This window comes from Corvus hawaiiensis, chromosome 2, assembly GCF_020740725.1.
Source record: "Corvus hawaiiensis isolate bCorHaw1 chromosome 2, bCorHaw1.pri.cur, whole genome shotgun sequence".
NCBI lineage: Eukaryota > Metazoa > Chordata > Aves > Passeriformes > Corvidae > Corvus > Corvus hawaiiensis.
In genome coordinates, this window is record NC_063214.1 from 6647036 (window position 1) to 6662076 (window position 15041).

Sequence of the window (15041 nt, forward strand, 5' to 3'; positions counted from 1 at the left end):
CCCTGTTGAATTAAGTGGAGGACAGAAGTGGCACCGTCACCCCAGTTCTGAGTGTGTGCCACTCCATGGAGACAGCACCACATAACAGCTACTCCCCTTTACATGGCTCTACAGAATGGGTCACTGGTTTTTGAATTATGCATTAAGTCCCATACACACATGAATGATACTGTAGAAACAATATTTTCTTTGCAAATCAGTTCTGTTTTCTCCAGTGAATGCAAGCAATGAAGCTTAGTTTTACAACTTACATCTTGTTTAATTATTTTTGTCATGCCACTTCTTCAGAGTAAACAATCTGTTCCATTTAGTACCTCCATTGCCTTACACTGTGCTCTCTCCAGCTTATTTATGTTTTTATCTCACTTCTTCTGTTAAGAGAAGTAAAAAAAAAGACAAAGAAAAGTCTTCTGCCTAAGCCATGTTATAAAGAAATGCCAAACTTTGAGGCAGCACATGACCTTTCCATGTAACTTCTGCTTTCTCAGATTCTTTTGTTTAAAGCCTTCATTGTTCTGTTGTGTCTGACTTAAATTTACTTGACTATGTCTTAAGAACTGTAGCACATCCAAAACTGTTGAAGGAGTTAAATAAGAGCTCTGGATGCTCAGCATTCCCAAACACCCCTTCAGTCCTTTTTCTGACATTCCTATCAGACAGTTTAGTTTATATAAACTAAAGTTTAGTCTATATAAAAGTAACTAAGCAGTAGCATCAGGAAATGAAAATTTGGCTTGCTTCTTGAATAATATACACCCCATCCTTATGGAGAGCAAATTTCTCTTCCTTGGGGGGTTCTGGTAATGGTCTCTACATATGTTTTTATGTTTTCCTCCTAACTGTCTCACCTGCTTGCTAGTCTTTACTCTTGGAAATAAAGAGCCCCCACAACTGTTCTGTAGAGGAGTCCTGAAACAGCACTGTCTCATTAGGCTGAGGGTGACCAGAGTGGAAACCTGGGCTGTGAATTATCACAGATTCTGTAATTTTCAGTCTTATCCAATACAATACAGATTTTTTTTTTAAAAAATCATTTTATAGTGATTGATAGCTGGTTAGATTAGGAGCTTCGAAAATCAGTCAGCCAGTCCTGAGGACACTGCAACTGGACCATCTTGGAACAGGGTCAGGGATAACCTCACTGTGCTCCTGTTCCAGCACAGCCATGCCCTCTGTCTTTTCATTCCTTTTATCACAGGTTTCCTCTCTCCTATGCCTGAAGGCTTACTCCTCTGAAATGGAACTATCTATCTTTTATTTCCTGAATGTTCTACTTTTAATATTATTAAAATATTCCTTCCCTCCCAAACTTCCTTTGAAACCTTCTGGAGCCCTTTCTTAATCACACAACAACCACATGGAATAAGGTGCCCACACCAGATTTCTAAGTTTTTATGCAGAGTAGACAAGCCACCCTGTGGATTTTCTCCATAAGATTTTACAGCGAAATAAATTATATTAGATTATATTTCACTTGTAAACCATATTTGAACATAAACCTCCAGATGGTAAAGGTCAGGATTGTACATTAACCCTTTGAACTGGACATCCCCTTTGAAAGTTTGGCAGTAAACGGACTTAGAAGTTTCTGAATTATTTTGCATTTAAATAATGGATTTCTTATTTTCATCCATCATTAACCTAATTGATCTCATTTAAACATGCAAATTGTGGCAGTGAACTTTCCTGTTCACAGATAGCATCCTCTACTGTTTACAGTAACTATCCTTTAAGTTTCATTTGTTTCAAGCATTTGCCAATATGAAAAGCTTAAAAAATATAACTGTACTAATTAGCACAGTGCTTACATAATTATTGAGCTATGTAATTAACTTTTTGCTTAATTTTCATTCAATATGAAGAGATGCACAGTACTGAAACTGTAGCCTTTAAATTGCATTCTTATTATTACTGTTTTTAGCTGCATCTTACACTGGTTAGTATAGAAACATCCCTCCTTTAAGGGAGATAGAATGGCAAGGTGGTCCTCAAAGTATTGTAGTAACATTGGGATATATTTATTCTCCACATTAGCATTCATAGGGTGAATTCGGGAATAAAAAGCAAAACAAAACCCAAACCTGTTTGGGTTGGTTGAGTACCACAACATGGGTGATTCTTGGTTGGGAACCTGAATGTGTATAAGGGATAAGCTTATATAAGAGGGAGACAACTGGAGGACATTGAAATTCTGTCCTCAAGGTCACAGCAATCCAGCAGAACATCTTCAATGAAAGAGAAAAGCAGGAACACTGCTCAGAGAGTTGATCTCTACAGGATGGGAGCATCGGTCGAAGAGACGGTGCCTCCCTTTCAGACTCAGGGAGCCATTTAAGAAACATCCAGGTTTTCCTCATGAGCTTCTATAGGATCTGAACAGCTCACAGGTTTTCACTGAAGTGAAGGACATCCCTGCTTGTTTAGGCTTACAGAGATTTTCTGTGATCACAGGTGGAGGCTTTGTGAGAGACCATGGTCCTCTCTGCACATCAGACAGAAAATGCAGCCCCTTCTCGCTTCTTAAGATGGAATAAAAGGTGGTTTTAATCAATAAGACCAAGCTTGATACTGGCCTCCTTCCACAAGCTCCAGAGGTCTCTGAGGTATCTCTCACAGTTCCAAACCACTCAAATTATACCAAGATGAAATGGTTATAGCAAGAGACCAAATCATGCTAGCTTGGAATAGAGAATGCAAAGCCCTGAATGTGCAAATCTCAGGTGAGTTCTTTCTTTTGTGACCCTAGGGAATTATGCCCCTGGAAAATTCAGGTCTTTTCACTGCCTCTGAAATTATAGGAGAATTGTGTGGTTAAACTCACTGATTGAAGTTATCATTACACAGAAATTTTCTCTCATGGAAACATCAAAACAAGTTTCAATTCTCACAAGAATTGCAACTATTTTCACTCCTGACTCAACATGCAGGGTATTTGTTTGAGCTGCCCTAGTGTTTTGGGGCCCTGTTAAAAAAAAAAAAAATTCAAAGGAAAATTGGAAGACTATGTTATTACACCTTATTATCTCAGTTAACAAAACATTTTCTGACTCTGGGGATGCATCTCTTGCCAGATTGTCCATATAAGGATTGTGGCAGTGTGTAATCACACCAAATGTTACTAGACTTTACTTCTAGCCAGTGTGTCTGTCGGGGTGTCACACAGTGTAATGAAAAAATGGTCACAAGCAAATGAGGATGACCAACAACTCTGTTGACGGATCAGAAACCAAAGAGAGCAGCATCAATGAAGGAAATTTCTTTTAACTCTCGTATTTTCTTCACGTCAGAAAAACATATTCTCTGCCTAGACAGCAAAAGCTACTTCCAAAGAAGGGAGATGTGCCCTTGTTCTTGAAGCATGGGTGCCACTTAACTCGGGGATAGTTCCGGGAGACATACCACAAGTGAAAAAAATAAAATAATAATAATTAAACTAAATAATTTTGAAGCAAATGACAAAAGGAGATGTGCCAGAGTACAAAAGCAGAAATGTTTTTTAAGCACAAAATTGGGGAAAATAACTAAAGTAAGTAACAAGAAAGGAGCACATGAAAAGAAAATTAGAATCAGCTTCAAAAAGACAAATGGCCACACAGCTTAAAGAAAATGAATGTGTGACACGTATTTTACTCATTTACAGTACAGAAGGACCACATTTAGGCAGCAGGGAAATTTTTCCTCCTCCCTCCTATTTTATCATAGCTAAGAAGTGTCCCATTTTGTGTGCTCTTGCATGGGCACGCATCTGCCCTTTCTGAGCTACAAAAAGTCACCAAGTCTGGGTAGAGATAGACACCTTGAAGAGCCACTAACATACTTAACATGTGACTAATTCATTAGAATTGAACATTAAGACTTAAGGAAGACAGGGTTTTTTTGTCTCTGTATATTGCTCTGAAGGGCAGTTCTGAGTCCTTTAGACTTTCATCACAAACACAGGGTCTAGCACCCAACTATGCACAATCCTTTTCTTGCCTTCTTTTAGAATGCCTTATTTCATGTAGAGCTATATGACAGTGTAGTACAATATCTACTATATTTAATGTATTCTTATATATTCATACATATTTTTGTTAATTTTTGTTCAGAATGTGTATTTTAGAAACTCTGTTCCAACAAAGACTTGAAAGCAGCCAAGTAGAAAAAAAATGAGCTAAACCCTCCTAGTGAGCATCAGGGAACGTAGATATTTGATGAAATTACTCTGCTTACACCAGCAGAAATTCTGGACCCCTCTTGTCATCAGAGAAGCCTCTGTTTGTTGGTACATCAGGAATGAGAGGGGCACAGTGGTGTCAGACACACGAGGACACACAGACACCCCGTGTTCTACACGGCTGCACAAGCGTGCAGCTGATCCCATCTGCAGCCCGCTGCACTCTGAGGGCTTTGTTTACTTAATGCAAAATCAATACCTTTATTTCCAGGACAATGATTCCAACATTCTCATGGAATAGCTGCCTAATTTTAAAGTCAAGTTCAGATGTTCATTGCAAAAGAATCTAATAAGAGCCCACAAAAGAAGAAGCTGCCTATCACACAAACATGTTGCAAGAGCCAGTGGAAACAAGTTAGCTGACGGCTATAGATTTGTCAGGCCGACAATTCACTGCACATCTGGGTCTGCCAATATAGAATTTACTCAAAATTGCCTCTCTAGACACTTCTTTACATAACACATATTTAGCTTATTAGTGCTGTCATTTGGGAGTGTGGTCAGCTTTTGAGCAAAATTTCACTGAGTCCATTAGCACGGATCACATTGCAGCTGCCATTTTAGAAGCACGATGATTAGGTTTGAAGTTCAAATGATTTGATTTCACTTTAAGGCTTCAAAAGCAGCCTCTGGGGTAGATTTACACAATTAATTTTTACAGAGGTCTGCTGGGTAATTTACTGTAGTCAGAGAATCTTCACTAAGGTAAGGCAATTACCACTAGGTAATTTTATGGCACTCTGTTCAGTACAAAGCAACATGCTGGCTGGTTTCTGCTCAGATAAGACCTGGGAGGAAGTGAAGATGCTGCTTTTGGGAATCACAATGTGTCTGCGACACTGAAGAGGGAGGAGAAGAATTCACTGACTTCCCAGATGTGGACTACAATTTGTACATGCTCTCAAAATGTCTTCTCAGGTGCATGCATGAGGACTTAGCCAATCTCTTAAACATCATACTGAGAAGCTTTCAAAATTGAAGCACTGTACCCATGATTCTTTAATACAGGAACAAAGAATGCATTCTTTGTTTAGTCTGAACACAGAAGTAAACAATGAAATTAAATATCCCTTTGAGATTTGTACTTATCACTTACAAGAAGCACTTCCTAATAATCAGTGGCAGCTAGGCTGACAAGCAAACTTCAGAGCAAAGCCAGAGGGGATACAAATCTATTTTAGGTTTGCTATTGACAGTAAGGGTCAGAGGAAAAATAAACTCAGCAAGCGGTGTCATGCTACCACAAACCTCTGCTGGCCAAGCAGAAACTAAATTACAGCCAAACCTTTCAGCAGAGCAGAAAGACTTGGGCAATTGGGCTGCTCTGTAGTGCACAGAGCACAACATTCAGATGAATAGGATTAAGCACAAGTGAGACATAACATAAATTACTGACAAATAAATCAAAAGATTGGAGGAGCTAATTATCCCATAGTCTGGAGTGGGGCTATGTTATGCTTTTCCCTATTATTTCAATATTTCAGGTTTGCAAAATAAATCTGTGAAGCCCTGTGAAAACAAGGACTGATCATGGTCTCCTCCAAAATAATAATCTCAGATAGGTAATCTCAACTACCAGACTGAACTATGAGAAGGAAATGGAAGAAAAGAGCAGCAGAAGGAACTAAACACTATTTCTATCACATACACATAAATATGCAATGAAAGAAAAGAAAAATATTTTGAGTGTAGAAGTTTATTCCTCAGCTTCATTTCATACACTGTAGTACTACTGGGAAAGCTTATTTGATTTCTCTGTCACACTAATAAAAAATTAGATTTGTGTAAGGGGAAGATGAGGGAATAAACATATTCTCTATCTGATGGCTTTCACTTTTTTAAGTTTACTTCCTACTACAGCTGATGATAAAAGCAGCTGTGTGGACTCATAAGCACTTCTATCTCCATCTCTCCACAGACTAATTACAAATATCTGTTTCATACAGTCCCAGTATCTAAGGCAGATTTAATTTTACTCTATCTTTCACTAGGCATATATCAAAACCTGTCATTTCATTCCATTACCTTGCTTTCCTTTTTCTCTACCTATCGTCCACTGGATGCAAACACAACCCTGTAACTCCTACTCTTCTATTGTTTGATTTTGCTTTGCTTTTTGGTTAGTTTGCTTGTTTGCTGTGATGGAGCCACAAATGTTTTGTCCATTGTCAGGGGCCAGTTGCTTGAAACAAAGGTTTTTCAACTTTCAAGCATAATTATACAGGGCAGAAATGCCTAGAAAAGTTCTTATTTCCCTTTTCTTCTAACTGGTGATGATACACTGATAGCTCATGAGGAGCATCTATGAAGCAGAGATAAAACTTTTCAGATTTTAGGAAGGAGTTTAAAATTCAAGTGCAGCTCTAGTGAGCGATGCCACACCTTTGTATATTCATTCTCTGCTAAACTGATGCTCACCCATGCTGTTCTGTTTGACCATTTTAAGAGACCTGCTTATCATTCTCTGACAGTTGTCTGCCCATCTGATAGATCTCTGGGACATTAAGAACAAGTGGCAATGCCAGACTAACTTGGTTGTGGTTTTGGAGCCTACAGGATGTCAGATGAACAAATTCTCCTGACTTGTCCCGTGAGGTCCCATAATTCATCAATTTTGCCGGCACTGTTTTTGACCTGCTGCAAGGTGGCATTGAGGATATACACTGGATCAGCTTCCACAGGATCCTGTGAGCATGATTCTTGTTAATACAAATAGGATGTCTCTAACCTGTTTGAAATCTTATGGGATGATGGAAAAAAAGCAGCTTCTAGTGACCGCAGTAACATCCACAACAATGGTGAGCAACACCAGGAGAATAAAATCAAGGAGCCCAGGTCCAGTGCCATGTACTCCATTTGTAGTATTTGGGATTGTTCTAGTGAATCATTTTACTCCACTTTTTCCTTTAAGGCTCTCTGATGAACGAAATAATCAGTTCCTTGAATCTTCTCCTTTTATAAAGTTTTCTTTCAAAACTTGCCCAGCATTAAGACTTCTGAGTATGTTGACCATGGAAATGTAGGTGGCAAGGTAAAGGACAAAACCAGACTGTTCTTAGTTTTCTTGTCACCAATAATAGAATACTCCTTTATCCACAGCTTTAAATGGTACTTCCACTTTCTACCCTAAACTTCAGCTTCTTTTGGCACATTTATCACTTCTCTGTCCATGTATAACAACTCTATGCCAGTGCTGGAGAGTGTTAAATTGATTGGTAGAAAATTAATGGAGCAAGCAGGAATGATAGAGAACAATTACTTGTGCATTATAGCTTTTGATAAGCTGGCAGTCTGAGGGGGCAGTAACATAAAGCACACTGGTACTGTAAATGCCCAGTGCAGTCTGACCTTATTAGAGAATGTCAGTGAGGCCAGAGAAGAGAGAGAAGATGCACCTCACTGCTATTTAGCAAGGTACTGTCTTACTACCAGGGTGCAAATTGGAAGGAAACAATAAACATTCAGGAATTTTTATATATTAGAGGCCACAAAAAGGCTTTTTTGCCTTATAATGCTCATATGCAAACCAAAGCCCTTTACCTTCAATCATTTTACATTGCAGCTGCTTTAAACCTTGTGTAGCTGCCCAATTTCTTTATCTACTGTTCCATTCAATTTGGTTCATCTCCTGTGGTGCCAACATCTTGAGCAAGGCACTGAAGAAAGGGCAAAGAATTTGGAAGTGAAGACATGGGCAAGTTCAATGGCTGATGACTGTGCAATTTAGAATGCAAGGAAGTAAAGTTGTTAAGGATTCATGTCCCCAGCACAGATGCATTTGAATACATTAGGAGAGGTGTTTAATAACCGTTGGGTGAAGAAAGGCCCTCCCTGATCTCCCTCAGTAAAATGATGGCTAGAATGTTTCAGGAAACATTTTGAGCACATATGCTAATCCACACTCTCTTCATTTTCAGACTTTTTTGCAGATGGTATTTTTAGCAAAATTGCCAGCTTCTATGCACAGAGTGCTTTTGCCATTCCTGCATTTTATACATGCTACAAATCTTAGAAGCTATCCATGTTTAGAAACAAGTTACATATGGCAGCAGCCCTTGACTTGGTTCCTCAGGAACTGGTCACAGTCACTGAACACTTGTCTGCTTCATGGACAACCTTGTCTGCTTTATCACAGGTTGATTACTCCTGGTCTAGAAAGAGATTCATGAAAGGTCTCTTCCCTTTCCCTGCTCTGACATCATTTTGCAGATGCCTGTTTTTGCTAGCTAGGCAATGAGATGTACAGATATTCTCCAGAAAACCAAACAGCTGGACCCTGAGAAATGGGGGATATAATACAAGTGAGTATGAAAATGCCAGCTCATGGTGAAAAGGTGTTCTTCTGAGTAAGTGTTCTCAGAGTTTGTAAGTGACAAAAATGCACTGACTGAAAGGACAACCTGACTTCATAGTAAGGCACACAGACACAAAGGCAGAGCTGTTCAACTTTGAAACACTGCACTATGGAAAACATTGTGTCCAGAAATGCTATTTGAAAGAAAAAATAGCCAATATATAAAGACAAATTGAAGGTACAATTGAAGTTTGGATTATCTAGACTAACATCTGATGTACATCAAGCTTCAAAATAAATTCTAAAGGGCTTTTCCCCCTGGGCTTGTGCTATTAGCAACACTTTAGGCTTTCATTAACAGGATTCAGCATTATTGAGGCAATCTGCTACAAACTTTGCTTATTTATACGCTTGTTTCAGGTTTCTAGGTACTTTCAAGGAAAACTGTGAATTAGGATGCTCGATGTTTAATAACACGTCTACATTGCTTCAACGATAAACAAAAACTACAAATGCATTTTCTCTCCACTACTTCTCAAAGAAAACCAAGAACTCAGCCCCACAGTGCTCTCAACGGTAAAGCTTTCCTTAAACTTTTTAGAGTCACTCCTGTAAAAATAACACAAAAACCCCCAACCAAACAACCAAATACAAACCACAGAAGTTGGCTAAAAGAAAGATGTTATCTATCTGCACAACACCACAGAATTTTCCTCCAACAGACACTCTGAAACAAAACAAAACTATAAAAGCAAGCATTTATAACATTTATGTATTACTTACAGTGTATTTCTAGAACCTGCATTGCTATCTGAGGTGTAGAGTTTAGGGACTCATGATCTACTCTGCAACTTACAACTGCACCATCATCACTGCGATCTGCTAGGAAATCCAGCGTGCTGCTGACTGTGAATGTTTTGCGATTTGCATCTTCTTCTTTTATATATTTAACATCTGAAAGAAAGAATAAACAGTTAGTTATCTTTCCAATATTTTTGGAAAAAAGTAGTCCAGCATTAGAGAGCTAAATCTTTTATCACAGTTGTTGGAAAAAACCCCAGATCTTTCGTATCTGTATTGATCTCTTTAATATAAAAGTAATTAGACTGCAGTTATTCCTCAATTTTCTCTCATTGTCAGAACAAGAGATACATATTGAAAGATAAAATTTTAAAACTGGTTCCATGATACTGCACTCAAAAAGTAATTTTATTCATTATTACCTCTTGAATGTTTAGGTCCATATTTGACATAAACTTTCTCTGCAGGTCATGAGAAAAAAAAAAGTGATCTTGTCCCACCCTCATTGCCTTACATATTCACAGTGTCACTAAATATTAAATTTTCTAAGCTCATGTTTATAACCTTTCAAAGTAATGCAATATATGGATATTACTGAAGCCATGTGCGTGCAGTCAGATTAATCCTGTGCTTACTTTTTCATTGCTTATTCTTTTGTTTGGTTAGAATTATGCTAATTAACTAATAAAACTAAACCCAGGTATAGTCATCAGTGGTAATAAACAACTGTAAATAGAGCACGTCATAGTATTTACTGGAATCTACAGATGAGTCCCAAGATGACCAGAAATAAAATTACTACAGAGAACTTCCACTCCCTGCTTTATATCGTTCTAAATTGACCTGGTGCTTTTGTGCAGATGCAGTTAAAAATCGGAGACTTAGGCAGTATCATCTCAGTTCAAGGTTAAGGTTTACATTCAGAACATTTTGTTGTAAGACATACATGCTAGATCAGAAATGAAGATCTGAAAGACTGAGCATTTGTGTTAAAATGTTTTAATGTATTAACTGGTACATGAGATCTTCTCACAAACTTTAGAATTGTTTTACTTGGTTCCCAACTACTTCAAATACTTATTGATTTTAGTTTACTTCAGAAAATGGTAAGATTGTTATATTGATTTATTGCAATGAAAGCTTGAAAAGACATCTATAAATACTTAAACATATATATTAAATTACACTGAGATTTCTTATGTCCTCTGTGTCCTAAAAAAAGTGAGAGGTTTCAGTTTTATAAATTATACTAAATCCCATTAGAGAAGGGAATGACCTAAATAAAATTTCCATGAAATATCAATTTTAGAAAGCAAATCTTCAATGGCTTAAGCTACATCTTTTTAGATTAAAAATACCTCTGACATCAGAGAGGTGGTCTTTATCATTGTCTCCAGACAGACAAGGACACCATGTAGTTATACAGTTTCCATTTTTCCCTAAAAAATAATTATTTCTTGCATACAAGAATTTTTCTGCCTGTTTGCTGCTAAGCTTTAAAAGATTTCCATTTCTGACATGGTCACTATTAATATTTAGGGATTAGTAGGTGAGTGAAGTATTGATCAGAGCTAAAGCAAAGTTATTATAATCAAACAATAAATGTCTTCAGTAATATTTAAAGCAAACACATGCGATTTTGTTCCCAGAGTTAGGTTTCCAAATTTAATAATAGTACCTATATAGGTAACATTCTGCTTATAAGTAATGTGCATATCCCTTTGCTTACTGACTTCAGGTGGGGGACAGAAGACTGCTGAAAACATCCACAACTTTAATTTTAGTAAGAGGTTGTGGATTCTTAATCCTTTAGAAAAACAAAAGCAGTTTATTTCCTAAATGGATGTTTAGAAACCTCTGTCTAGGCATCTACTGTTTGAGAGGGCTCAACTCCTGGAGTTAACTATCTCTGTAAAAAGGGCAGTGATATTTTTCTATAAGCAGCTGACATCCTCACCAACAGAAATAGCTTGTCCTCCTTATCATCTGTATTTTCTTAGATGTTTCTTCATGGCAAAATGAAGATGATTGTAATATGTGCTAATTGAGTGTAAACCCAAGTGAACATAGGAGCAGTGGAGATCAGGTACTGGGTACACACCATCCCTCAGAATATATTACAGAATTTTTAAATATGGCAGTTGTAGTCTGCTGTTTCATTCGTTTTCTTGCTGCTCCTCTCTCTCCTAAATGCTCCCTTGAAGAAAAGGTGAAAAAGAAATCCATTACACAAGCACTTTGTGTGGGAGGCACTGTAATGGAACAGGCTGGAGGGATACAGCTTTACAGAAGAGTACCTAGGGGTTCTGAGGACAGGTTGAGCATTAGTCAACAGAGTGCTTTTGCAGGGCTGAAAGCTAAACCCCACTGCCCTGCATTAGTAAGAGCACACCCAGGAAGTCAAGGGAGTGATCCCTCACCTCTATTTGGCACATGCATGGCTGCATTGAGAGTACCAGGCCAAGTTTTGGGCTTTCTGAAGAAAAAATGTACAATAAAAGTGTTGAAAAATCTGAACAGGTGCAAGCAAGAGCCATGGAGATGGGCAGAGGAGCTGTACCAGGACAGCTCAAGAAAGTTGATATTATCTAACCTGAGGAAGAGAAAACTAAAACCAGATCAAACTGTTGCCTTAAAGAACATAAATCGTGGCCATAGAGAAAAAAATCCAGTCCTCTCAGAGGCGTACAGCAAAAGTTGAGGGGCAACAAAAGTTACACTATGACAAATCCTGATTATGTGTCATGAAATACCTACAAATAATGAAAACATTCCACCAGACGGCTTTAGAATGCTGAAAAATCTAGCCTGGACAGACTATGGAATATCTGTCCTGGGAGATTTTTCAAACCTGAATTGGAGAAGACCTTTAGCCCCTTGATTTAACCTTGGAATGGATGTTGGGCCAAATGAAATCTCAGGATCAGCTATGGGCCCACTTCCATGACTTTTTCAGACAGGCACATATAGATATGCCTGTATCAACTAATACAGGTTTGCATCTCTTAAGTATCGATGTTTGATAGTGAAATAATAAATGGAAATGATGGAGTGTCCATCGTCCATTGCTCATTGCAAGCTATTTAGAGAAGCACACACCTGTAACACACGGAAATACCCATCTTTTAAAAAGACAGCTTTTCTGGCTTTATATGGCAGATTTAATTTTTGTTTATGTTTAAACTCAAGTTCTGACATGAAACAGCCTTCTTATTTAAAAAAAATCATCTTTGTTTTTAGAGGTTTCTCAAGAAACAATCATCAGTGCCTCTCTGTAATCTTTGTGTATACTAAAAATACATAAACTTATTCAAAGTATCTTGACCTGCTGCAAACAAATGAACTTTTTTGTTTTATAATCCAATCTATCCAGGGGAAAAAAAAAAAAAAAAGGAAATCCATTCAAAATATTCCTGAAGCCTAAAAATAATTCTTTACATAATCTTGTTGAAAGAGCATGTAACAAATTTTGTTAAAAAAAAAAAGTAATTATAAAATGAAAATTTTGCTTTTAACAATCTTACAGAAATATCACCAGAATGCTAAACTGCAGATCCCTTTATTAATTTGGTGCATATATGAGTGACAGAACACTAAAGTAAAAGGTGTGGCACCCAGTGCTTCACATTCAGTCTCTCTCATTACTAACACTTACTTTATCAAACAATATTCCTTTACCAGATGATGATTCATTTTTTGAGTAATAGCAATGGAGCTACAATTTTAGAGTGGCTTTTCCCCCTTTGGTGCAACTCTGATCTCAGTGCATCATTTACATTCGATTGCACCATGTATAATACAGTGTAACACAATTGGATTTACTGGTGCTAGACAGACGAACTCCTAACCTTTAATGTCAGCTGCATTAGCATATAATTTCATATCTATTTTCTCAGATTTATCATTTCACCTTTTACACTGCACAAAGCTAATGTAACTTCTGCTGATGCCACTGCAGACTGGTTAGGTTATTTTATTTCTAACCTTTGAGAAATGGCAATGTGCTCTTCAGAAGACCTAGAAAACTAAACTGAAATGAATGTGCTCAGTACTTTCCTCTTATTTCTGGTTGTTGGGGGTTTTTTTCCCCCTTTACTGTTCTTTTTCATACCATTTTGTTTCTTCCCCATCCTGTTTTGTTTTTTTTTAAATCCCCTTAGGAACACTTGAGAAGAACAAATTAGTTGAAGAGTCAAATTGCCAAACTGCTTGCAGGCTTCAACTACATGTCAGCTGAAGGAAAGGCAAAGGTATTACATCAGATTTTAAAACATAGTTTTCAAAATAAGATCTTTCCAAATATGTGTTGCCTTGCTGTTAGGCCGACTGTATCAGTGTTTCTCCTAAAGTATTGACATGGTTTGGAGTGATTTCCAATCTTTACATGCCTTGAATATGTATATTCATCCTGCCATCTTTTCTGAAGGATAGATTCTATGCTGTGCCATGTGCGTTAGCTGTGCTATTAAATTCCTCTTTTTAATCACATTTGACTAAGTGCTGCATTTCTTTCATCAATTTCCTCAAATTTCCCAGTATTGCAAAGAATTATTCTCTGTTTCCTCATTTTCTATCCTTGTTAAACATTTCAAATGGATCCAGTCTAAAATGCTTGTTTCTTTCAACACTATTCTCATTTTCATTAGAAATATAAGGATACCTCTAGAATGGACAGGATTCCTTAGGCAATCATCTGCGATCTCCTTTATTTACCAATTTTATACCACAACTCTGGTTTTGCACATTGAACTGTGGTAGACAATAGTAAAGGAAGATGAATGGTTCTGTAATTAACTCTGTATGTTTGCTTGAGGCAGATTATCGAGCTAACGAAATCCAAAATATTTGACAAATCAGATAAATGTAGGGTGGGGTTTTGTTTGCTTGTTTTTGTTTTTTAAAGCTACACAGAAAAGGTGGATTTTGAATCATTTATTCATCTGTTTTTATAGCAGAATGAATAGAGGTGACATGAATAAATACCAATACCTTATCCTTTTTATCCATCTACTTTATAAGGGGCACCTCAACTGGCTTGCAGGTGTGACTGTGCCTGCTGCAGCAGGAAGCTCTCTTCACTCACTCATTCACCAATGAGGATTTAAAACTATTCCAGCATTTATAAGAATATGGACCAGAAAACTAAGTTCTAAGCAAAGAACATGCAAAGTGAAAGAGAAGACAGAAAGGAAATAAATAACTTTTTATATGCAGCTCTTTCCTAGGTCACTGCATCCTCAAAGGCAAATCCTTGCTGTCAGCTTTGGTTTTAGTCACTCAACGGCTTTTCAGTTACAGCAGACTTTGTCCAACACCCCCCAGCCCCTGTGAAGTTTTCCTGATCCCCTTTAACATCGATCTTCTCCCTCCTCCTTGCTGCAGACTGTCAGCATCCTTGCCTCAGCTGTAGATTCCGAGTTTCCCAGCTGAGACTCCCTCATTTGCTACATCCTGACTCCTCCCCACCAGAGCAGGCTCCACAGCTCTCCTATGGGAAGTGCAATCTTCTGTCTCCTTCATATGGTTCTGCCTCACCTGGTCATGTTATTTAGAGGAGTATAACCTAAATCTGGGAATTAACTAAATCAGGCATACCTCATGTTGGAATGGCACAAAAGAAATGAAAAGGGAAAATATCAGGGATGAGGGGTATGACTGTGATGATAATAATCCAGAAAACAATTCTCTAAGAAGCCTCACAGTGGAGTTTATTAAGCTGCACAGAGTTCT

At 37.7% G+C, this 15041-nt stretch overlaps 1 protein-coding gene across 3 annotated transcripts in view; it reads right to left on the reverse strand.

Moving 5' to 3' along the window:
* Positions 1-15041, reverse strand: part of CADM2 (cell adhesion molecule 2) — a 589355-nt gene that overhangs the window by 100843 nt on the left and 473471 nt on the right. For all 3 annotated transcript variants that reach the window (XM_048292379.1, XM_048292361.1, XM_048292370.1), the window contains one exon: positions 9294-9464. In XM_048292379.1, coding sequence (XP_048148336.1) covers positions 9294-9464 — 171 coding nt within the window. The remainder of the gene's footprint in view (positions 1-9293; positions 9465-15041) is intronic.